This window comes from Danaus plexippus, chromosome 14 (genome assembly GCF_018135715.1).
Source record: "Danaus plexippus chromosome 14, MEX_DaPlex, whole genome shotgun sequence".
Lineage (NCBI taxonomy): Eukaryota > Metazoa > Arthropoda > Insecta > Lepidoptera > Nymphalidae > Danaus > Danaus plexippus.
Window position 1 is genome coordinate 1,066,586 of NC_083546.1, and position 20,018 is coordinate 1,086,603.

General features: G+C 30.2%; 1 protein-coding gene across 2 annotated transcripts in view; it reads right to left on the minus strand.

Annotated features, from left to right (window-relative positions):
- Positions 1-20,018, minus strand: part of LOC116769377 (protein TANC2) — a 113,896-nt gene that overhangs the window by 81,454 nt on the left and 12,424 nt on the right. For both annotated transcript variants that reach the window (XM_032660441.2, XM_032660440.2), the window contains exon 2: positions 1,319-1,862. In XM_032660441.2, coding sequence (XP_032516332.2) covers positions 1,319-1,778 — 460 coding nt within the window. In that variant the 5' untranslated portion in view covers positions 1,779-1,862. The remainder of the gene's footprint in view (positions 1-1,318; positions 1,863-20,018) is intronic.

The window sequence follows — 20,018 nt, forward strand, 5'->3', positions numbered from 1 at the left end:
AAGCATTCTCTTCATACTTTCCCTCTTTCAACACCAATTCTAATATGAGCATTTGTCTGAGTGTTTGTTGCTACAATATTAATTAATTTAACTATAAGTGTATCTAGTAAGGTCTGCTCCAAATAGTTTTTCTAATGCCGCTGTTGTGGATAAATGCGTCGCGATAAAATTCGTGCTAGTTTTTATTGCGATCTTTACTAGTCATTGCTCGGTTTGTTCTGAGTATCAATTATCTTAGTTCTTTCTAAACGTTAATGTACTACTTGTATTGTAATTGCGTTATTAAATCTCGATCCGTAGTTGAATTTATTTGTAGTTTTTCTTTCAGTATGTCCTAATTCTTATGTCGCATTTGACAATAGCTCTAGATTTATGAAATCATTAATTTTGAATGAGTTTCTTCATTAATTTTAAATTCCTTACATATTGTTGATAATTTTTTTTTTGTTGGGATCGTAAATTTTTTTGATGATAGCTTTTATTCAGGGCGTTGTTTGGTTCTCTAAAATAAAAAAAAAATCACAAGCTACGCCAGAATATTAAATGTACATTTCATAATAAACGATATTAATTTTGTACCAATCACAAATAGAAAACAGTTTCTAGGATAGACTAGAGAAAGCAGACGGCTAGACCATTCACATCAAAGTTATTACTGGATTCAATCAGTTGTATGAAGTGGCTATTGAATCAAGATGTATAGTGCATTGAATAATGTCTTTACATTGAGTATTGATGAACTCAAATAAATCGAATGGTGTTGTTACGAAAAAAACATTCATGAACCGTTTTAATAACCTTCGAGGGGAGTATAAAAGTCATATCATTCTTTATTTGATGTATTCTTCTAGAATAAACAATACTAGGGATTCAATATTGAAAATCTTTATTTTATAGCGTTTGTGTGCCTTTCAAACCTTCAATTAACGCTGTCTGCGGATAAGGCAGCATATTTGTTACATGACATGCAAAGAAATTACCAAGAACTCCAAATATTTATGCACTTCCGCTCTTTATTCGGTTTCTTTTTGTATTGCTCATGGGTATAGAATTATAATTAAGGGCAAGTTAAAAACAGATTGCTAAATTACAAATAAATTACGAGATTAAGTTTAGAAAGTCGGTGGATTGTTGATTTGTATGATAACATATAACTTTGTGATTAACAAGTCGGTAACTTTGAATTTGAAAGATTACGTGCAATTTGTTTTGATAAATGAGAATTTTATTCGTTGCAATTAATATTTTGATCTCTGCAAGCCAAAACTTAAGGAAGTTTGTAAAGTATTTCTAAAATATCTTGCAATTAGTGACTTACCTTGATTCCATGCGGTAGTGATGTTTTCTTGATAGAAGTACTCGTTTTCCTCTTCATCCGACCAGAGCACACCTTCAATACTCGATGTTATCCCATCGTTACCTTCCACCACAGATCTACGGGATAACTGATCGTAGCTCGGTGGACGAGATAGAGAATAGGATGTAATATCAGCCAAAGACGATCTAAAGTTCTTTACACTACGACTATCGATGGGCCTATAAGATCTAAGCGATCGTGTGTCTTCAGATTTGGTGGATCGCAGCGACCTACAATCGTAGTTTGGACCATCGTTCGTTATATCACCAAGGGACACCTTGAAATTGTTAGAAGAAATGTCACCTAAAGGCACTTCACACGAACGTCGTTTCATGCTCGTCTTCTGGGTCGGCGTTTCACCAGTTGCTTGCATGTGACGACTCACGCCTGCGCTGTGCAGGAATTCGTTTGAGCTGTACATTTTATACTATCTTATCCTAGCTAGGAACTTAATATTGACTACTTATGGAATTATTCGTTCGTTCGAGCCATGTGGTGAAGATATCTGAAACAATAAAAGCATACTTTAAAAAACTAGTAACAACATTTATTTAAGTTTTGCCCCTAACGCCACCTTGTGTATTTGTTCCCAACGAATCACGATAATACGCTTTCTTAGTGTTATCTTCACGGTTGGGTTGTTTCACGTCTCTCTAATAGATGGCGCTTTTAGTAATAATAAACTTCAATACATATATTTCGTTTCCAGTAACACTATATATATAATAAACATATATATATATATAATATATTTTATCATGTTGAATAAAGATTAAGGTTTTCATTTCTGATATTGTTATTTACAACGTACAAAAATGGTAATATCGCTTATGTATATACGTATGTGTAAAATTGACAAAATTTTGTTATTTTATACTTTTCTTTCATTTTATTTGCATCTAATCAATTGAGTTACTATGTATAGGATAATTTAAAGATAGTATAACTCTAAGTTAAAACATGGCGTATGTTGGTAAATTCATCAACATCTCGTCTATCCCTACGATTGATGAGCACATGTTTGTCTACTCCACATGTAAAATTATATTATGAAGAGAGAAACGGAAATTACGAAGGAAGTGAGTGTGGTCCGCACCCTTTGCTGTTAGAATAGGATCGCTTGGACAGGATATGGAAATTCTGTGGACATTTCGTCAAAATGGATGACAGTCTTATTATTATTGCTGGTATTTCTTCACTAACTTTTGTTCCGACTGCGCTCGTTTTGACATATTAAAATTTAAAAAATGATAACATCGATTATTAAATGTAGGTTAAAAAATATTTCAAAAATAATAAAATCGATAAATATCTTTGTATTAGATTTTATATTTGAATTAAAAAAAGTTTCAAAATGGACTTTGCAACCCAAAACTAGTTGCACGACTCGTAAAAATTAACTAGCGAAGTAAAGGAGCAAAACAGTTGAAGTCAGGTATTGTTATAATGATACCAGCACTATTATGTCTAGTGTGCAAAGTTCTTTAATTGCTGTTATACGAAAATTCTGGCGTTCCAGTAGAGTTGGGCCGTTTACGACTTTAATACTTTTAAGGCTTAACTCTGTTGTCGAAACAGCTTTTAAAACGTTTAATGTATTTAATAAACATACCTCCTTATAGCATCGAGATTGAACTTCATTTTAAGCGATTTTTTATAATTTAAATGTCATTCGATTTCTAACTTCTTTGAGAATTGTACAATATAAAAGGTAGCAACGATATGCACCATTATACCAAGTTTGCATCTTCACACTAGGCAGAGCTTTCAAGATTCCGATGCACAAATTTTCGCACGTGATACTGTCGAAGTGAGTTTACCAATGAAAAACCCAAAAACCTCCGTATATAGAATAAAGATTAAAACTTGTAATAAGAGTCTTGTCTTAAAATGTCTTAAGTTTAACCCGTGCGCAATATTTTCTTTGTTTAACTAGAGTCTACATTATAATACTACGTTGCTTAAACTGTATAGTAATCAGGATTATAAAATTATGCTTACAAAATATGATTTAAAAATTATTCTTATAAAATGTATACTGCGCTGCAAAGCTAGGGCTCAAACCCAGTTTTGCATCGTCAACATGCTATCAACGAATTAAAATCCCATTTTACGAAATTTATAAACCGGTGACGTATATTTGCAATGAATTATGAATGTGAAGCGTTGATTTTTAGTAATTGGGCTGGGTAACGCATTTTTATTTTTTATCTTTTCTGTTTTTTATAAATTCAAAATTTCAAAGAACTCGTGTTGAGACAAACGTCTAGGTAGATAAGATGTAACTAACACATCCCATTACTTTATAAGATGAAATGAAATTCTTATAGTAAATTTTTCCTTGCGATTATTTGTCATGTATATTTCATGTGTAGCGGTCGACCAAAAAATGATGAAACTATTGTAGATACATACAACCGTAAAATCTGCTTGCTATAGATGTATATAATATACTATTGTTGTTGATATTCTATAGATATAAACCGAACAAACTTTATGCAAGCAACTGATAAAAAACATCTGCATTGGATGCAATTCAAATTTATTTCCTATGGATAAATATTGTTGGAACACGTTAAAACTTCAGCGTACGTGACGATTATCAGGGACATTCAAAAGTTTTGCAGTTCATTGCGCGGAACAATAGTTTTAAAACTAGCTCAGTTGAGCTCGCCCAGCCATGTAAAAGGGACAAATGTTTGGAAAGGTTTAAAATGGTTACCTCGACGCTAATAACTTATAGATTTACACCCAAGTGGTTGGAATATTGAATTTGTTTTATAATATAACTATATATCCATTTGGAACGAGTTATAATGGAGAGATATAAAAATATCGAATATTTGTTTTTCCATTACCATTGTCTGATAAGTTCATTGTTTAAGAGTTCTCCGAAATATAAATTTAGTTGAAATAAAAAGTTCTATAATTTTTTTTATACTAAATGTAGGTCATACATATCGAAATCTTTTAATCCCCATATTTATTTTGCACACGGAAGTTAGATTTACGCCTCCGAGTTCACGCTTCGGCTTTGTCGATTGTTGGCTTAATTACATAGATTTAATGTTATCTGGATATGGTCGAGAGCAATATTGTATGTATAGGATCAACTTTTTTTTTAAATTTTCATCGAAATTCATTTTAGTTCACTAGTTGCCATCATCAATGAAAAAACGTGTGCTGTATATTCTGCCAGAGTAAATTTGTAAAAAACAGCAGAATTACAATCATCAAAAAAATTTTTTTTTTAATAATCATCCTGCTGTGGGATTGCTTCCTTTAGATTATTTGCAGATTTATTTCAGATAGGAATTATTCGGCGTATTGTTTTCATCTTTACCGCATGCTTGCGTTAGAATTTATATGTCCTAATTGAATATTAATGAAAATATAGCTGCAAGTAAAGCGCACTGTAACTACTGCTTCTTTAAGCAAAAAACCTTCTACGAATCCAGACTAAGGAGTCTTCATTAGTCGTAGAAGGTTTTGTTTGGCAAAAACTTAATTGACCTGGTCGTATGTTGCTTATTTTATGATTGCTCATGAGATATTGCATTCTTCTAGTCATTCTTCACATAATTTAATACAAATTTGTTATTTTTTATACCTTGTATAATATACAAATCTTCTTATTTAAATTATAAGTTGATAATATAATATTTAATTATCAAAGACTAAGAACTGTTCGGCTCTTCCGTTTCCATACATCTGGAAATCAACTTCGTAGAATTTATTGTCAAAACTTGGTGTAATTTATGTTCTACAATAAGTCAGAGGTTACCCCAAAAGTTTTGGGGGCTTACTTCATTATTTGGTTTGTTGTATTTAATTTATAGGAATTTCTACCGTAAAGTATAATTTACAAGTGTCAACACGGCTTCTCAGACTCGGGGGTCCATCAAACCAAAGACGTATAAAACGAAATATTCAAATGTAGATAAAAATAGATAACAAAATTAGTTTTAGTAGAACGTTTTCACTATTTTAGTAAAATATTTTCTACCTGAAATGAGTATGTAATCCACGTATAATTTTAATTCCTTTAAGAGATGTAGTATCATTGGAATTCAATCTTTGCCCTCTGGTTGAGATCGTTTTGAATAAGTAATACCGGCGTATTACATCAATGGGAGCAATTATTCAGTCGTTTGATGACGTGCGCTTTGATCGTCCTAGCGTCTAACGATTGTCTGAAATGCATTACCGAATTTGATTGCTCACATAACGAGGGTCGACGTTTTGGGGAAAGTACAAAGGAGGACGGATGTAAAAAATGAAATGTTTTCGATGTAGTTATTATTAGTTTTGTCTATTACGAATCAGATAAGATGTTCATGTTTCTAAATTGATTTTTGGAACGTTTAGACTTAAAACAAATTACGATCAATGAATGTGAATATATACTGTAAGCCAGCTGAAGCTGTATCCAACCAATCAACCGACCAACTGTAATAAGAGATAGATAAACCAAAGAATTGAGTTAAAGTGTTACAATTTAGTAGTACAATCTTGTAGAGAACCTTTTTAATAGTTTGGTAGTGAAGTATATTTGATTTCGATGGTCATTTGTGAAAAATATGAGTTTATTTTTATTTATTTTTTTATATGCGAAAGGTGGCAAATGAGCAGACGGCCTACTTGATGGGAAGTATTTACCATCGTCCATGTACAAGTGCAACATAAGATAAGTTGCGGATGCGTTCCCAGTCTTGATTGTTGAGAAAGGAAAAAGTGGGAATAGGAAGAGAGTAGGAAAGGGTGGAAATAGGGAAGGACAACCGTCTCTGTCATTTATCGAAAGAAATGCAACCTTTATAGACTACTTCACGCCAATCTTCTGCGAGTGGGTGGTCCTTACCCGGACGAATCAGCCCATGTTCAAGCTAGCAAGTAGCAACTTGACCACAGCTAGACTCTATCACCTATAAAATCTTTTTTATATTTTGTAATATAATTACACATTATACCTTAATTTTTTTTCACTTAATAATTTGTCTCTTGATTACGATTCGCGTATTCATTTGTTCTGTCAATAATCGATCTGTCACAGCAATCCGGTAATACTTCACACAACATGTGTAGTTTATGTAAGGCTACACCGCTGTCATAAGCTTCATACAATTGAACAATGATATTGGTAATTGAAATTGAGCTGACTGTATATCGCTAATCATGTTGCGTTAATTGTTACAGTATTATGAACTTTTGCTATTATATAAGAATTTTTATTTTACCGCTTTCATGGTACAGGCCATTAAAACTATTAAAATAATTTTCTCATTGAAATCTGATATTTTGATTGATTTGTAATCAAACATTTGTTTTTTTAAATGTAGTATGTCTAAAGCTTTTTACACATGTCACTTTTCTTGTTTGTATCATAAAAGTCCGCTGAGAAGAAAAGGAAAAATAATCGTCTGAATTTAAATTTGATATAACTCTAATCTTTGATGGCTAATTAGTTAGTTATATACTTATTCGAAAAACAAAATATTTAAAAAGTTATTGCTTCAAATAAATGACATATACGATGTACAATTTTGTATAATATTAATAATATTACTGGTCTCGCTATTAGATTCCTCAAATTTCAGTTAACATCACAGCTGTTAGCAACATATTTCTGAGTAGGAATTCACGTTAGCATATAACTGTTATTAAATTTAATTAAATTTATAAATTACATGCAGTTGTTGTTATGAAAGTAATCTTAAATGTTGACGATTTAATAGCTTTATTAAGTGTAGAGAAAATAGAAAATAAATATAATCTTACATTTGGTGTGACGTCATTAATAATAATTTTAGTTTATATATACTTGTCGGTGAAGAGCGTCTGAGCAACGAGCGATATTTCCCCGGCGATCCTCAATAATTTTTAAATATGTTGCGCGTTCATAATATCTAGGTAAATATTTGTGTTGAGTCTAAAAGAAACTACTATCTTTAGAAATATCTTATGGCTCAGATACATATTAGATAGAGACAAGTTTGACGTTCCGGATAATTTTTGTTATGTAGAATAAGGACAGCTTGTAAACATTTTGCAGTGAAGGTGAGTATGTTTTTATTTATCATAAATGTATTTTATATCCTCACTTTTATATTCTTCAGCCAAGGTTTCAGACCTTAATAGATCTTTTTCAGAAATTAGTAGTGCTAGTATATGAAATGTACAACAAATATTATCGAGTAAAGCTAAATCCTACTAAATCTCACGCAATTGTGATTGGCAGTCTGAGTATGATTAGCAGAGAGGATTTAGTCGTACATTAACAAGGGATTCAATCGGACGTTAAAACTTAATATTATCTTAGTCTCTCTAGACTAACAAACTGGGGATTTTTTTCTAAATGTGTTGTAACTATGGAGATTATTTTTGTCAATTTCTTTTAAAATTATATTCTCCTCTCAGTTACTACTTTCGTCGATGAAAGTTATCTAATTTAAACGAGGAATTATTGAATAATTTTTGAGTGACCTCAAAAAATTACTATATAAACCTGGTTTCCATACATGTGGATACATCTGTGAATTTATTAATAAATTCTAGTGGCTTCCTATAAGAAGTTGCCAGGATTAACATTTCCTTCCTCTACTGTAAAGTGTATTGCACAATCCAACGATGTCTCTTAGTGTGGCGTTTGTGTTTTTTCTCTTTTGACTTCATAAAAATCATCACTAGAAAAAATTCCTAATATCTACAGGAATTGGTTTTTTAACACGGTTTGTAGCTATGATAATTTTTGTATGCTCCAAATAAAGACAGATCTTATTATTCTTTTCATCTGTTTTGCTCTACCATGAACAGATATTTAGAAGGTATACCAACAGCACTAACATTCACTTTACTTAGGCAATTAGTATTAGGCGTCAAAGATATCCTACTGACAGCATCTGCAAACTTTCTACCTCCAAGGGGATGTTTATTCCATCTGTACTCATATTTTCTAACGCCTCTACATCGTTGAACGTTCTCCTTTGAACTATCGCACTAGTAACAACGCTATTTTGATTGAATTATATTTCTCTCTTATTTCTCTCTTATATTCGCAATTCCTTTAGACCACTGTGTCCATTTACGGCCTACGACTAATGAAAGTATCTAAGTGTGCGTGTAATTATAGGAGATTAAAAGGAAATAAAAAATACACCATCGCATACAAGATATAACTTTTATATTGTTCCAAAATGTACCGTCGCTTTAATAAGAGCAATTTTATTTATACACAAGCAACGGTGAGTTGGTAGCAAAATGAACTGATAATCCCCAATATTGTGGGAATTTCGTCAGTATAATAATATTATTATTCTTTACTTTAAATCGAATACAGCAAAAAAAAATCGTCTGAATGAACAGAATATGATATTCCCAACTCGTCGCCTCAAGACACCGTTTCATTAAAATTCGCCCGACGCGTTTTCTCGAAGGCGTTAAGAGCGTCTTTATTATTCATCAGCCCTTACCTCTACATAAGGAATATCATCAATATTACAATCCGATTTCGACTACGACTCGGTTTCGAAAGATGTACCTCCTTTATTGTCTATATAATTTGTTCAAATTAGATTTTTGTTACAATTAATAATAAAAAAAAAACCTAAAAAATACTATTATGTTATAACATTCGTCGTTTATGTTACTTAATATGAAGGTGATAAAATATTCTCGAAATTATTTTTTTTAAAGTAAAAATCACACACATATACTATCGTTAGAACGCCTTTCCAATTCCAAGCTTTTAGCTGAACGAGAATAAATCAGGATATGAAATATTATTGCAGCGCGCATATTTCTTAATGTAACTACACTCAACATTTATTATTCTCGACGAAGAGGCTTTTTAAACGTAGCTGTTAATTTACAATGCGGAAAAAAAGATTTATATAAGTTGTATTAACATTAGTTTACTTTTTGTTTGACATAAACCAGAAAATACAAATGCCTACAACAGGCGTATATTGCTTTAAATTTACGTACAAAGGAATGCAAATTTCTCGTATAACATTCCAAGAAGCCGGTAAGATTTTGGGAACATTCCCTTTCCCATTCAGTGTCTGAATTCTTGAGTCCTCCATTCCATGGTTCCATTTGTTGAAATAATGTTTTCATTTTGATGGTTAAAGGGTGGCGTTGTTGTTTTAAGGGGATGAATTACATATAACACTAGTTCTTTAAATTAGAAATTGCTTGGATCTTTAGTTTAATATTTAAAATACAGCTTTGATTTAAGAAACTTACAGTCACAGGCTTATAAATCAATTTAGCAAATACTTTGAAACCATTTTCTAAGATACGTTAAATCCGAATTTGTTTTAGATTGTGATGAGATAGGTACAAGAAACTAGCTCCAATTCTTTTTATTAACTTTAAAAAAAGTCATAGGAATTAAGTTGCTTATTATAAAGTTTTGTATTTAAAATATCTTAGTTAATAATAAGGAAAGATATTAAACAACATATTAGTGCAATATTTTTTACTTTATTTTTTTTGTCTTCATAAATGACATATAAGGACGACCAAAGAAAATGAAATAAGATTGTAAAAGAATATTTTTTCAAGGGATTTTCACTTCTCATACATAAAACAATATGATTTGTGTCTTAGTTTCGGATATGGAATCATATCTAAGGGTTGAGAAAATAAATTAAAATAATGAGATCTAAAACTTTCACGAGTAAGTTTAAAAAAAAAAAATTAAATGTCGTAAGTAAACGCACAGTAAAGTTTGTGTTTGTTTAGTTGAATTGAAAAACGGCTTAGTGTGTGTCGATATAATTCGTCTATGAGACCCATCTTCAAGCCAAAGTTTACCATGAACTCTCGATCGTGAAATGCTCTTCGATTAATTCTAAACAAATACCTTTAAAACAAAGTAATTAATCTCAAATTGCTTGAACATCTGCAAAAAAAATTACAAGGAACTAGTATTCTTCTTTGATAGTGATAAATATAAGTAGGTAAGAGAGTTTTATTCAAATTTTTGTAAGAAAAGTCAAATAATACGCTGTTCCTATATTTTTGTTCTAATATTCAGCGAATCTGTAACTGTTGAATAAAAATAGTTATTATAGTAGGGGTGTTTGAAATCATTCAGTTTAGTAATACCAAAGTCAGCTCCTTCGTCACGCGCACAGCCTTCTTCGCATAATTTCCTTGCTGTACGAACAAATAACATTAAAAATCAACTTCCTTTGATGCGGAAAAATCAAGCTCCGTGGTGGAAAATCACTCGGAAAATTGGAGAGACGAGCTTTTGGATAATCGGTTGATTTCTTTTAGCAGATTTTTGGGTGGTTTCATCCGATTGGCAAAATGAATATTGGAGCTACCAAATAGCTGTTTATTTTTCCATTTAATCCTTTGCTTCTCATATTTACTTCAAATCAAAAATTTATAAAAAATATCCGTTCTCGTTTTTGTTATACATTGCGTATAGTTATGGCAACGATTATAGTAAATTATTTATAAGTAACTTTGATTGAATTTAACTATACACCGAAATAATTACTACAGAATTGATATCTGAACGCTTTCTGCTTTAAATAGAAGGTTGAAACATCTTTCAATTTATAACATTTAAAAATTTATACATTCCACATTATTTCCGTTAAAATTAAATTTGTTACACGAAATATTTCTTTCCGCAGATACAACTTGAAATTTCGGACGGAAAACACATTCGATAAATGAGCAAAAAAAAGCAATAAAAGAAAATCCCCATCTGTCAAACTGCTTTGTTATAGAAGGATTATTGAGTGGGGAAAACTTAAGGTTCCTATAACGTGTTACGATAGCTGTTGATAGCAATAACGTATTTATAAAACAAATGAAATACATGGACTTATTATGTTTATTTTATATAATACGATGAGAGAGTTCTATCATTTCGGTCGAATAAGCAAAATTCATAAGCCGGTATTTAATATCTCGTAAGACTTGATTTGTTCGTATAATAAAATTGTATTGGTAATAATTTGTCACCATTCTCATATGACTGATTGTTATCAATTATGTGCTGATATGTAATAGGCGTTTATTTCTATTGGCACACGACTTACTGCAAAACTGTCAGTTGTCGGCGACTGGCAATCCTTTTTAGAACTTTCTTTTGTTACACAATGCCACACTCTTGGCTTTAGGTTGCAACTTGCATCGGAAGAAATAACTATTTTATTTGTTCAGCATGTGGCCTCGGTACAAAATATTAGGATTATTTTTCTCTATCGGAACGTTCCTTTGGATTAGTGTAATTACATTTTGTGCTTTATATAAGTTTTAGAGAACCGAGTTATTATTCTACATTGATTTTGTTAGTACGATCCATTTTCTATTTTGATAACATTTAATACACAATAACTTCACATAAATGGTTTTTAAATAAATATGGAAATTAATTTTTATGTTATGATACTTCAAGCGAGTGAAGTTAGAGACGATCGGTGGCTTAAACTGAAAGGTGAAAGACCTTATTTCATTATTATGCTAACATCTGGTGAGATAACCACGTGCCGCCCTTTAACTCTTAACCGACGTTGAAATATTTATATTTAAGATTATTTATGGTTCTGGATATAAATCTTGGTTATATGAGTATTCTATTTCGGTGTAATTGATATATTTGTTTTAGAGCTTATCACATACCGAAATCTTTTTTTATGTTTCCATATTGACGCACACGTTAAAAGCCCACGCCTACAATACCATATATAGTAACGATCGTTGTCTCTGCGTTTAACGAATGAACGTCAGTTTATTTCTGTAACGGAAGCTGCCATCCGTTGGGGGTCTTAATGAATGTTTTAATGACAACTTCTAATAAGTTTTGTATTTGTCGTTTTAGGATATTCTCATTATAAGAATGGGATTGATAGATTATTACATGTAAACATGTGATTTTAATACGAGCAATGTCTCTTTTATAATTCGCTTTGAGCAGGATATAAGTTTATAAACTATTTTAAGAAATGCTGGCTATGAAAAAATACTACACATTATCACGATCTATCTACTACACAAAAATACTATACACTTGATAGAAAAATACTCTCAATTTGTTACCAGCGACATTACTTTTCCGCTTGAATATTGAAAATTACCAGTCAATTAGATGGTTCTATCTAATTTTGTTGCAATTTCTATATACTGATCAAGTTTGCGCTAAAGGAGGAAGCGTTGCAGCCTCACTTCCGCCGCTACGGTTCCTGTAACGCCAGACTTCAGACGTTTTACAAATAGCTTAGTATTAGAATTGTAAGAACATTAAATGTTAATAATTATAACTATATAATGGTGTTTATTCCAATTTAATATATTTTATTTATATACAGCGTCGTATTTATTATACAAAATATTTTTAAGAAGTGGCAAATTTTTGTATTTTTTGTAGATTTTGGTCTTTAAGGTCCCAGAAAATAGGTGAAAATACTTACTATTCTATACGGATAATAATGATATAATATTTACTATTCCAAAATAGAAAATCTTAAGAATACTTCGGTGTAACAAGGCTCCAGCCTCGTCCCTTGAGAGCAAGCAATCAGATTTCCTTTTGAAAAATTCAGTGCAAACATTTTTTCAATTTTATTTTAAAAGAACATTTATCGAAAAGGAATCCAGATTGAAGTTTTTCTTTTTGGTTTTATACTAATTTCCAGAACCTTTCACTTAGTAACACAGAAATAGTGAGCTGGAATAATTTTATTATGAAAAAAAAAGATGAAACAGAATGAACGTGCAAAAAAATGTATCTGATAATCGGGATTTCTTTATCTCATTTAGCAATCAAGGAGTTCTGAAGGCTTCGTGTAGAACATGCAAATTGACATCAGCCCCCAATTTTGGAGGGAAAGCTTTATTCATGGGTGAAATCAGTTACTTCGTGAAATTACATTTTTTTAGAATAATCGATGCGAATTGAATCGATTTAAATTTATATTGTAGAAAGTTCCTTTTCATTGTATTCGTTTATTTCAAGACCTAAGCACTAATGTGCACGAGTGCTGAAACACATACCATAGTATTAATAATTATGACTCGTTTTTTTTTAACTCGATAAAAGGAGAAATATTCATATGAAATTTCATTGTAAATAAAGTAAATATAAATACTTTTATATTTCAGTAGGAATTCACTCGTCATACTGACCATTGTACTTTAATAAGAGCAATCCCCGACCCTCAGTAAATTAATGAAGCAGCATCACAATCCTATCCCGTATAAATTTCTGGAACGATTCCCATTGACGGAATAAAATTCCTTATATTCCTTGATATTACTCGATACGCTTTCAAGTTATGTTCTATGCGATATTAAAATTTAAATAAATTTTTGATGTAAATAAAAAAAATTTTTTCAGGCAGGTTAAATTTTTTTAACTTAATAATCAAAGACTCGAAAGATTGTGTTTGAAACTAAGTAAGTATGAATATATATCGATTCAATTATTGCGAGTATATAGTAAATGACTTAGTTAAGAGACTTTTGGGAGAATAAACTCAGTCTAGATATTTCTTTGAGACGTGACAATTAGTATTTAAAAAAAATTATTACATATATTATAATGAAACTAAATTTATCAAGGGAATTAATTAAATCAAGCTATTTATTAGAATGATGTTTAACAAATAAATGGATGTAAATAAATTTGTCATACAATTAACTACAAATTGAATGCTATTTCTAATAATATTATTTGATAGTGAGGCTAAACAAAATAATAACCTACCATATATTATATGCTCCTTCCAATATAATTACTGTGTAATATTTCTTTAATATAAAACAATAAATGTCTTAGTAAATGTAACTATAGTACATTTTTTTTATCGTAGAAAGTTATAGCATAGCATTTCTAAAATTTTTAAGCACTTAGGCAAATTCTTTTTGTTCTAGATAGTCTCTCGTTCAGTTCGTCGACCGTCTAAGGTTAATGACAAAAATATCATTCACCAGGTGCTGTTACGAGCCATTAAGCAAATTGATATACAACCTTAAACTATTTAGACAAAAAGGAGGCACAGAAATATAACTATGAATAAACTTAGGTTTTCATGTAAGAAAAACAAAAAATAAAACCTTTTTAAAATTAACTAAATTGGAAGCGATTAGAAATTTATTATTAAGATTGGTACCAATTCCAGTCTCAAACATTGAATATAAACATTTTAATGTAATTTAGTATTTAAATATTTATTTCTATATTAAAAGGAAATTTCAAAGAAAATCAGTTAATTAAAAGTTCGAGAGAGTTTGAATGGTGAAATATATTTTGTGTTTTATTCTCTTAATTAAAACGTGGGATAGGGATTCTGAGCCAGCAGAGACCTGCTGTCAAATTTTAATATCTAAGACCGAAATATCTTATTTTAACTATTATAAAAATTTATAGCGACAAAGAAATAGTTTTTATCTGGATAGAAAAATCTAAATTGAATAAAATGTTAATTTGTTTTTTTTTTGTTAAAAACTGTTTAAGATAATAAATTAATCTCAATGTAAACATCGCCCGGGCTTATCACGGGACTATCGAAACAAAATACGATTGTCGCCTGCCCTGTGTTCTGTGATTGGAGCCTTTGGTAATCGGTACAGAATCGGAGAGCGTAAATTTGCTACGTGCCTCAACCGTTCCGATTTGTACATGTATTTAATTCCGCGGGATATTTTTTGGTAAAAATATGCTCTTCTATAAAAATTCGGAATAAATCTTGACTTTATCTATCTATATTTAATTGTGTACTCTTTCTGTATTTCAATTCAATTTATCAATATAAATCAATTAAGCTTTGTGTCAAAACAAAAATTATAAGGTTTTATTACACTGCCATTATCACGATAAATAATATTGCAGTATTTATTTGAATATAAAATTAATAAAATGTACGAAATTCTTTTAAAGCAGAGCAGTCGCTTTGCGTCGGTTGTTTTAAAATACACTTGACTTGTTTTGAATTTAATACCAACAGGCTGTGAATATTAAAGACGTTGAAGTGAGGGCGGAATTTTTTCATTAAAATGCTATAGTAATGATGTAAGAATTCCTTAAAATTCCTTATGATATTCCTTTATCATGTTACCATCTTGATTTTTTTTCTATGATTATAAAGATATTATAGCAAAATTTATGCAATGATTTACTTATTACGGGCAGCTGTCTCATCTGCCCATGATCACGGTTGCTGCAGAGTAACGGAAACGTTGGGAGTATGTAGTTTATGAAAATAATAAAATATGCGTAGTAATCCGAAAATATTAATATCATTTAAATAATTCAGTTTACATATTATTATTTATTAAATATCAGAATAACTACTATTAATATTTGTATTGTACAGTTCTATTAAGGCTCTGGGTTTGAGTTTAAAACTTACGAAACACTGCTAGCATTGTGTAAATCTCTTTCATTCACCGAATACTTTAAATAAGAAGACTTTCGAAATATATTCATGAATTGAAATAAAAATAATATGTTTCGGATCTACTACGCGTTACGACGTCTTTCCGTGATCACGATTGCTGCAGAGTAATCGAAACGTCTGGAGTATGTTGATCAAAATAATTATAAACGCGAAGTAAATCCGAAATACATTAGTTTTATTTCAATGAATACTCGCGATAATCTTAGATCTCTTTATATTAATGAATGATATTTAAAATTTCGCGTGTGTAATTTTAAACGAAACTAAGTTTTTCGGATACAATGCATCCTTTATTATTTTATTTTTCCAACGAGATGAAAATTACACTTTCATCTCGTCTGCCTACGATCACGTTAGCTGTAGAGTAACCGAAACGTCGGATCACTGTAAAAAAAAAATTGACTAGTAAATCAATTTAACTGAAAAGATTACATCTGTATTATATTTTCTTACACAACTCTTGTACAATAAATAAAGTTTTCTATAGTTGTTTTTTTATTTATTTAAAGCCGTATATGAGTCGTGATAGGGCTAAATATTTATTTTTTAATATATAATAGATGTGACAAATCTAATGAAGTTTAGAACTTATCCTATGATCCGATAAGTCACCGAACAGTACATATAACTGAGTTGAATAATATATCCCAAATCTTTGGTCGGGCACTTGGGTCTTTAAGCCTGATTAAGGATTAATAACGCCTTACAGTCGATCAATATCTTATTGGGTATTAGAGGATATTATAACTTAATTTTATTGAAACTTAAAATACAAAGAGCACAGTAAGTATGTTTGCAATAAAATAAATAAGGCCAATTCAATTCAGTTTTCTATAATTACTTTTATTCTCATCTCTGCCTGAATTTCAGAGTAATTTCAGGATCGCTTACTGGGACCTTGTTAGGCCGCTTAAGGAAAGTTAACTTCGCATTTGGAGATCTTTGAAAAGATAAACGAGTCAACGCTGGGCTAAAAGCCCTTTGCCTTATTTACACAGAAACGATTCATTTTAACTCTTCGATAAAACATTTTAGGTTTTTTGTGTTCCCGACTTTTAGGGAAAAGAAAATTAATCAAAAATGACTTATTGTATTTGTCAATTGGATTGAAATTTTTATTTTTTCGATACTATGAATATAATATTAGAGAAAACATTAAGTTATTTTAACAGCGTGTAAAAAAACATAATGTTTATTATTAATTAAAGTTTTAAGCAGCAACAGCTTTGATACTTTCGGTACACTTTTAAGCTTTAAGCAATCCATTAAAGACCATTATAAAATAGTTAAAGGCGTTTACTTTTACGACAGTCTATGTTTAAAACAATTATCTTTTACAAAAAAGGTAGACGAGACATGAATTGGAACGAGTAAAGGCTTTACACCCTTTGAACTTCAGTAAATACAAAAAAGTTCGGAATTACTTTAGTTTTGATAGAGACTCGATAAGGCATTTAAGGTCAATTAATTATTTAACCAATATAACTTAAAACAAAAAAATTAAATGCTATAACTTTGTAGAGAATCAGAATTGAAGATAAGAGTTATTTACTTTATTATAAACAAATCTGAAAATAATTGTTTATTAATAAAAATAAGGATTTTTCACTGAGCATAAAAGCTTCTGTCATCTTACTATATATGGGCATTAAAGACATCTACAGAGGGTGTTCTAAAAGCAGAACCCCTCATCTCTATAGTCAGCTAAAGCTATGTGTTGAAACTAGAAGTGAGCTTAGGGAATATGATAAGATTTATTCGTCGCCGGAATAATTTAAAGCATCTAAGAAAACAATTTATAATTTAACATAAGCCTCTCATTATTTTGATAGGAAAGCCGTTTTATTTATCATTTACAATGATATCCTACATTTGGTCAACAAAATTATTGTATAGTTAGAAATGTTTAGAATTCAGATATGAAATACAAAATAATGCATAAATATTCTCTGTTTATTTTATCTCCTATGGGTATTTGGTTTAATCACCTCGCTAGTTGTTGATAATACGGATTAATTAATAATCATACATCATATTACTATATTCTATTAATCGAATGTAATTAGGAATTCACATTACGGAATCTATATCTGATTCCGCACGTAATATACAATAGAGATCATACTTCAAATGCATTTGCTGTTAACCTGGACGTCCAGTGATTTGCTATACTTATATGCTATTTACCTTTTAATATATATATATATATTTGCTGTTTTATATGGCATGTTGTTTTTAAATAAGTTATGTTTACTTTAATCTATTAGTCTTATTTTTCTTAATATCAAAGTCAATAAAGCTCTTATTGCAAATAAATTTAATTTGATATTATTGGACCACGTGTTAAAGGAACGTAAAAATTAAATTTTAGAAGGTTTTTTTTTTGTTCGAAGCGATATTTAAGTGTAGTCCACCCTAGTTTCAGTCAAAGGTTAACGGCACGGTTTAATGCACTGCGGATGAGTGAGAGTAAACAAAGGGTCCGATTCATATGTGATGAGAATAGATCTTAAAACCTGTAACATCTGCTATTGATAAACTAAAAAATGAGTCTCTATAATTAAAACCATTTCTCGATATCGTCCCCAATCCTTTTATAAATGAATTTTAATTATACGAAGTGGAAATATTGTATGCTTATACAATGGATTTTTTCTCAAAGTTGAAGAGGAAAATTTATTAGATAAATCTAGTTTATTTCACCTATAGGAACGACTGATTTAATTTATAATTGCTTTTCTATATACGTAGGTTAATATTATACTCATAATATGTTTAGATATGTTATAATGTCTTTTGTTCTTATATACCATTGTTGTGACTCAGTGAAAAGCATATTTTGAAAATTAAGGACCTCATGTAAATAAATACTTCCATATCTGTTTTCTTCCCATTGAATTTTACTGCTCCGGCTCACACTCGACTTGGAGCCAATTGAGCTGAATAACGGTACGCTATAGAAAATATTATATCAAAATATACTTTAAGTTTATGGAATGTGAATTCACTTAATGAAGTTAGTTATCTGTCGATAAATGAGCGCCAAGGCATTCGAACTTATAATCGCTTTGCAAATTAAGCTATTGGGTCCTTAATGAAATCGTTAATCAACCATTACATTATATATTTACATATTTTTATATATATATAAACTTAGACGGTACCTTTTATAATATATATATTTTAAAAAATGCTCATGATAATCCCTTTTATTAAGATAAGGTTATAAAGCTATGTTATCTACAATAAGGAGAATATTTTTTCGATAATTTCATTAAATTTAAAGCGACTCGGAGAAAATTGTCGTTTGTATTATTGGGGTATCGTATAAAAACAGTACTTTTTTTTTAAACGTACCACGATATTGCATAATAATAATTACACAATAAGCATTGAGGTAAAAAGAAAGGAGTATTTATACAGGACAATGAAACAAAAATATATAATTTCGGTTCTAGATTTTGTATATCAACGTAATAATATCATACATACAAGAAAGTGTTCTTATTACATGGCGCATTATTTATTTCTTTCAGTGCTTATGAGTACCCAATTTTCTCACCTTTGGTGTCTTTGTTTATTTCGCAAAACTCTTGTATGTTATAATATAAAGAATATATTACACAATATATATATATATATATATATATATATGAAGCTAAACAAATTAAAATTGGTTTAGAATTTATGTTTTATTTTCACAATAAACAACAACCTATATTAGTTTAAATAAGAACTATGAATGATAATTTGAGAAACTTATTCACCGTTAATCTCTGAATAATACAAATCAAAAAGACATTCCTTACATTAAGCAGAACAACGGAAAACCGTCTCTCATTTCGACCATGCAACCTAATTACTTGAAAGGCAACCTCCATATAATTACAGCATATATTTACCGAAACCATGTCCGATCAAGTATGAACCTTGAAAGTTAATCATACGAATGATTTTCGCATGGACATTTTTCGGGTGGATTAGCAAACATTGACGTCTCATCACTGCGATTGATATGCAGTTAATTACGGAAGGTGTGTTTGTTTGTTTAGTGCTTTGTTGTTTGTTTGGTCCTCTTAGTAAATTGAGGTTACAACATTCGTGAAACAAACGTGGTAATGTTTGCTCTCAAGATTAATATTCGTGTCTTTAAATTTTTTTTCTATATGTTTGTTAACGAAATAATCCCAAACATTATCAGATTTTTTTCCAGTTTTTAAATTTGGAAACAAGATCAT